This window comes from Spinacia oleracea, chromosome 2 (assembly GCF_020520425.1).
Source record: "Spinacia oleracea cultivar Varoflay chromosome 2, BTI_SOV_V1, whole genome shotgun sequence".
In the NCBI taxonomy this organism is placed as follows: domain Eukaryota; kingdom Viridiplantae; phylum Streptophyta; class Magnoliopsida; order Caryophyllales; family Amaranthaceae; genus Spinacia; species Spinacia oleracea.
This window is the reverse complement of record NC_079488.1, coordinates 99,340,736-99,347,397: the sequence shown is the minus strand read 5'-3', so window position 1 is coordinate 99,347,397 and position 6,662 is coordinate 99,340,736. Positions and strand designations below refer to the sequence as shown.

The following is a 6,662-nucleotide window of genomic DNA, read 5'->3' as shown; positions in this document are numbered from 1 at the left end:
CGTAAAACCCCACATTCTCTGTTTTCCTGCTCCGTACATTTTTTCTAATCCACTTGGGTTGTCACCCTCACCACCATAATCCCAACTCTCCTCACTCTGCTTTCACACTCCTCTCTCCCAATAGAAAAAAAACCAGAGCTCCAAATGGACCGTCTCACCATATCCTCTCTCCTCCTCATCCTACTCCTCCCATTTCTATCCCTTTCAGGTACGTTCTCCTCAAATTTCACTTGTCTTTAGATCTAATTTTACTGTGTTTGTTAATGTTGTTTTGGTTGTGCAGAAGGAGGATCAATCGGAGTGAACTATGGAAGAATAGCAAACAACCTACCCTCTGCATCAAAAGTCATCAAACTCCTCAAATCCAGTGGCATTGACAGAGTCAAAGTCTATGACTCCGACCCGGCTGTCCTCCGTGCCCTCTCCAACTCCGGCATTAAGGTCACCATCGACCTCCCTAACGAGCAGCTCCGCTCCGCCGCTACTCGCAACTCATACGCCGCCGTCTGGGTTCTTCGTAATGTGGTTGCGTACTACCCACACACACTCATTGAAGCCATAGCAGTCGGGAATGAGGTGTTTGTGGACCCACACAACACCACCACTTACCTCGTTCCCGCCATGAGAAATATCCATAATGCCCTTGTCAAGTACGGGCTCGCCTCTAAAATCAAGGTGTCTTCCCCAATTGCCCTCAGCGCACTGGGAAACTCATACCCTTGTTCCGCCGGTTCATTCCGGTCCGAGTTGGTTGAACCGGTTTTTAAACCCATGATGGAGTTTCTCCGGGAAACCGGGTCTTCTTTAATGGTGAATGCTTACCCCATTTTTGCTTACCAAGCAAACAGCGACGTCATCTCGTTTGATTATGCTCTTTTTAGGGAGAATCCTGGCGTGGTGGATTCCGGGACTGGGTTCAGATACTTCAACCTCTTCGACGCCCAAATCGACGCGGTATTCGCCGCAATGTCAGCGCTCAAGTACGACGATATTCCCATCATAGTGACGGAAACTGGTTGGCCGTCGAAGGGAGATTCCATGGAACTCGGTGCGTCGGTTGAGAATGCCGCAGCTTACAACGGTAACCTTGTCCGTCGGATTCTTACCGGCGGTGGGACTCCTTTACGGCCCAAGGCGGAACTCACGGTATTCCTCTTTGCTCTCTTTAACGAGAACAAGAAGCCCGGGCCTACTTCGGAGAGAAACTACGGGTTATTCTACCCGACCCAGAAGAAGGTTTACAGCATTCCGTTGACGTTAAAGGAAGTGAAGAGTTGGAAGGATGTTAAAGGAAACGGTCCGGCGGTAGTTACTCCGGTGGTGAGTCCGGCGACAGGAGGTAGTAGGACGGCGGGGAAGGTGACGGTTAAGGAGACGTGGTGTGTGGCGAATGGGGAAATGGGGGAGGCTAAGCTGCAAGCAGCTCTAGATTTCGCGTGTGGGGAAGGACAAGCTGATTGCCATCCGATTCAAGAGGGTTCCACGTGTTATGATCCTAATACATTGGAGGCCCACGCTTCGTATGCTTTCAATAGTTTTTATCAGAAGAACAACCGTAAGATGGGTTCTTGCGACTTTGAAGGGGCTGCCTTTGTGGTGTCTCAGCCACCTAGTACGTACTCTCTCTCTCTCTCTCGCTCTTTTTAGGGTTTTTTTTTACATTCTATCTGGTTGAGATTAAATTCCGTACATATTAAACGTCTTGAAATTGAAAATTAATCAAGCACACTCGTGTTTAATTTAATGAAACCTAAAATGATCAAAGAAAGTACATAAGTAATAAGTTAATTGTAAGGATAATAATGATTAAGAAAATTTATAAGTTATTTGTACCTGCAAGTAACTAGGATTTTTTGAAATTTGACTAGTTCGTAGTATTCTAAGATATTAAATGATTGAGTGTTTGATACAGTACGTACTTGGGAGCTAATTGATGACTGACTGTGCAAGTTACTCCATCCATTAATTAACCTCAATATTTGGATTTGGATTTGGCCATAATCTAAACCCAGCACTGAACTTTCACCACTAGAAAACTATTTGCCTCTTCCACAATTTTTTTTGGCAAAGTTGTTTTTGAAACGGAGTTTGATTTACCAATTTAATTAACTCTCTTGGTTTGCAAATTTTGCTGTATGAAAGTAAATACTCCGTAAGGCTTTTCAAATCCATCCATTCGAACGATAATAAATACTCCTTATGTATTTATTTAAGGGATACACTTAATCGGATACGGGTATTAAGAAAAAAATTAAAAAAGTAATAAAACAAGTGGGGTTTATTAGATATTTTAATAAGTAAACAAGTGGGGACCATGCCATTTTAGGGGGGTGGGGGTGGGGTTGGAGTGTAAATATATTATTTAATTAGATGGTGGGGTTGATAAGTTACTAAAAATGACAAGTGTATCTTTTAAATAAATACGGCCGAAAAAGACAAGGGTATCTCTTAAATAGATACAGAGGGAGTATATTCGGAATAGATGAGTATAAATGACTTGTTTGCCACTTCTACTACAGTACCAACAATGTCCACCACACCACAGAATTGGTCCTAGACTTAGATTGAGGTGCTTGATAGTGGTTGTTGAAAGTGGGTAAACCTAAAAAGAAGGGTAGGAGTAGTGTAGGACGATGATATTAGCATAATGGTAACCTCGTGGTCTGGCAAAACTTGCATTATCTTATCATCTGGTAATTGTTTGAGACAGCAGAGTTTGCTGTGTTTTTGTTGTATGTAAATGCGTGCAAATGTGCGCCATGGGAGGGGACCCCACATACCTTTTTTTTGAAGGTAGGGGACCCCACATACATAGTGAGCCATGTGGTAGAGACTCTACAAAAACCAAACTTGTCAGAGATGGACAATTTAGTCAATATCTCTCAGCAGTTGTTAAATTATATTGCCACCGATTACTTTTTAAATAAAATAATGCTAGTTTGGCAACATATACTGAATTGTTCTTTGATAGTATATTCGTCACCAATGCAGGAAACATTGAAATTAGAGTTTGCTTTTCTCAAAGTTTCTTGCCACAATTTATACTTTTAGAATTTCAGATCTCATTCTTGTTTTGTCTTTAAAAAGGTTGATACTCTAATAATCATGATAATGTGTTAACAAAATTTTCAAATATTAGGGGGTTTGAGTCTGGTTTCATGTCGATTTCGTGGTTGTCCCAAAAATATATTCCCTCCGTTTTAAAATGTTTGTTACGTTTGGATTTTGACACGTTTATTAACGTATAATTAAGATTTTTTTATTTTTAATTTTAAATGTTTTAGATTCCATCATAAATCTGATTCCATCTTTTTAAAATTTGACATTTATTATTCTTTTTGAATATAGTGCAAATCTTTTATTAAAAAAAATAATACATCAATCCACTAATCATTGAAACAACCAATAAGATTGTTTTATTATCAAAATGAACCAATAATTAAAAATCACACGGATTGCTAACTTGTTGTGACTTTTGGTTGCATGAGATTTATTGAGTTGAAAAGTTGGACCAATTAGAAATAAAAGTTGGTTCAAAAAATAATAATAGTAACAAGTTTATAAATAGAAAGATTCTTTATGTAACAAACATTTTGAAACACTATTAAAGGAATACTCCCTCCGTCCCGGAATACTCGACCCGGTTTGACCGGCACAGAGTTTAAGGGACTTGAATTGACTTATTTAATTTAATAGGTAGTAGTTGATAGTGGGGTATTATTTTAATGTAGTTAGTGGGAAATGTGTAAAGTGGTGGGGTTGGGGGAGAGTAGGGGTTGAATTTTTAATTATTTTTTGTATGGAGTAGGGGGTATGTGGGTTAATAGGGGTGGAGTGAGAAATAATATAATATTGTTAGAATATTTCCATTTTTAGAAACAGGTCAAGTATTAAGGGACGGCTCGATAAGGAAAACAGGTCAAGTATTTCGGGACGGAGGGAGTACGTAACAAACATTTTGAAACGGAGGGAGTATCAGAAAATAGTTTACAAATTATGATAAATGGGTCATATTAGGTTGAATTTAGACGTCCGAGTTGGGTTCAGGTTTCTCTCAGGTCGGCTTTGTGTTAATTTATGTTTCTTAATTAAAATAAAAATAGTTGTATGGAGTAATTTTGTAGAGTCGAACTCGAATGCTAAAAGCTAGAACAAATATTGTTAGACTGTACCCGAAATCATGCATCATAATCAAACCCAACCCGACCAACTCCTTTGAAATTTCATTATTATGAAGCTGTTCCTGATTTAGTATACTGATAAAATGTAAAAATGGTTGTTTGTGCAGGATTTGGAAAATGCGACTTTCCAACAGGATATTAACTCCAAAGCTGATAGTAGTTGAATTGAATTAAAGTGGTGGTTAGGTCTGTTTCAGCATGATTTACGAGTATATGTAGCTAATTTTAAATTTTGGGAGGTTCTTTTTGTATTTATTTGAAGTACTCCGTTGGGAGGCCGGGGCAGTTGCATTAATTAACATATTATATTAATTGGGAACTCAGAGAAACCCAAGTTTAAAACTAGTTTCGTTTCTTTGTAATTAACTACCAACAACTCTCTTACCATAATTACTCTCCCAGTATTAGTATTATTAATGCATCTACATCTACTAGTGTTCAATTGCCTTTATTTATTAGAGCATCTCTAGTGGTAGGCTAATTTGATAATTAGCTTGTTATGCCACATAAGATTTCAAGCTATTACATTGTCTAGCTAATTTGTGCTCCAATGACTAGCAAATACGGAGTAGCTTATTATTTAAATTGGTCTCACTTGTCCCACTTGTCAATTAATTATTTGACGATTTTTGGAGCTAGTTGTCAAGCAAATTAGCTTGTTTAAGCTAATTTGCTTGGCTAAGCTAATTTATTACTCTCACTCCAATGGTCTAGCTATTAGCTTGAAACTTTTATAAATTTCAAGCTAGTCTCTAGCTACAACCATTGGAGATGCTCTTACTATATCGCTGGTTGTTCGATCTCTTCTTTACTTGATATGTTATCGTTCATGTCAACTCCAACGACCCTTTTGTTGTATGAATCCTACCCTATTGATATCCTAAGTCTTAAATTAAGTCTTTAGATGAATCTGAATCTTAGGTAAAACCCTTGCAATAAAGTATAAAAAAACTCAATAGAGTCTGAAGGCTAGTTTGTTAAATTCGGCTCACTCCATAATCAACTAATAAACTCCTAAAAGAAATAATTAATTAGGATAAAATACGATTATATGACATGATTTAATTTGGTTGAAGAAAAAAGTGGAGTTTTAAGTGGGTTATGGGTGAGTCTTGGATTTTCAAACTAGCTTTATGTTTGTTATAATCTTTTATCATATTATCCCAAGAGTCTGGCTACATAGTCCCCTTCTTACTAGGGATAATCTCACCTTAAAATTCACTCAAGAGTTACCCAATATAAGAGAGTTTGTCGGGGGGAAATAACTCAATAAGCGGTAATTTTACACAACTTTTAGGTGTTTAAGCGAGTTTGGGCGAGTGTGAGGTGAATCTGTGATAAAGTAAAAATTAAGGACAATCTTGTGTTTTAAATAGATAAAAAATAGTGGCAAACTGATGTGATAGAATCAGAAGTTTGGGTTGCACAAAACCTTATTTTGTATAATAAATATTGCAAAACGGGGATAAAAGTTAACTCAAAATACTTAAAAGTCACTTAATTCTAGCTTGTATACGGTAAAAGTTATTTATTTTTCAGAAATGATAAAGGTCGCAACATGCGACCTTTAGAGCAACTCCAATGGTTACAAAATGGATCTGCTCACAAAAAAAATGAACATGTGAGCAGGTAGCCCACCATTGGTACAACAATGACATAAGCAGCTATTAAAATCTTGTAGCTATTTTGGGCTACATAGCTCAAAAGAAATATAGCTCTAATAAATAAATTATTTAAATTAAAATATTGTAGGGAGCTACAAAGTATTGTAGCCCACCAATGTGATAACTTGTAATTTTAATCAATTGTAGCTAGAAATTTGACGTGGCAAACTTAGCCACAACATCTTATAATTCACCATTGGAGTTGCTCTAAGCCGTGTCATAGTGGTTACATGGCACACCTATGTGTTACATGGCACACCTACGTGTCATAAAATATTTAGATTATATAACCTATTACACAGGTTACAAAAAAGGTAGGAAAATCTTAATTTTATATTTCAGAAAAATAATTCTAATTTGTATAGGAAATTAGAAAAAAAATAATTTTAATTATTTATATGATATAAGAAATTAAAATAAAAAATACATTTACTAATTTATACTTTGAAAATAAAAAATACAGTACATTTGAAAAAAAAAGGAATAATTACTTTAAATAATCCAACCTTTCGACGATTTTCCGTTAATAATCCAACCTTTCGATTATTATCTAATAATCTAACCTTTGCACCCCATTAACTTTTATTGCACCCAACCGGTGACAAACCCGCTATATCAGGTCACCTGTACACGTGTCAATGTGTCACGTTACCTTTCGTTATAATTTATTTATTTTTACAAAAAATTAAATTTTTTCTTTTCCAAATATTTAGTTGACTTTTTTATTTTAAAAAAATGTTTAAGAAACAATTTCACCACAACATCAACGCCATCTATACCAACTATATAACTTAGGCAAGCTTGTCCAATAACATTG

General features: G+C 36.5%; 1 protein-coding gene across 1 annotated transcript; it reads left to right on the top strand.

Annotated features, from left to right (window-relative positions):
* Positions 1-47: 47 nt before the first annotated feature.
* On the top strand, positions 48-4,608 carry LOC110803653 (glucan endo-1,3-beta-glucosidase). Its single transcript, XM_022009180.2, has 3 exons — positions 48-208; positions 284-1,612; positions 4,289-4,608. Exons 1-3 carry the CDS (start codon positions 145-147, stop codon positions 4,321-4,323), a joined length of 1,428 nt encoding a protein of 475 aa, XP_021864872.1. The 5' UTR covers positions 48-144; the 3' UTR covers positions 4,324-4,608.
* The last annotated feature ends 2,054 nt before the right edge of the window (positions 4,609-6,662 follow it).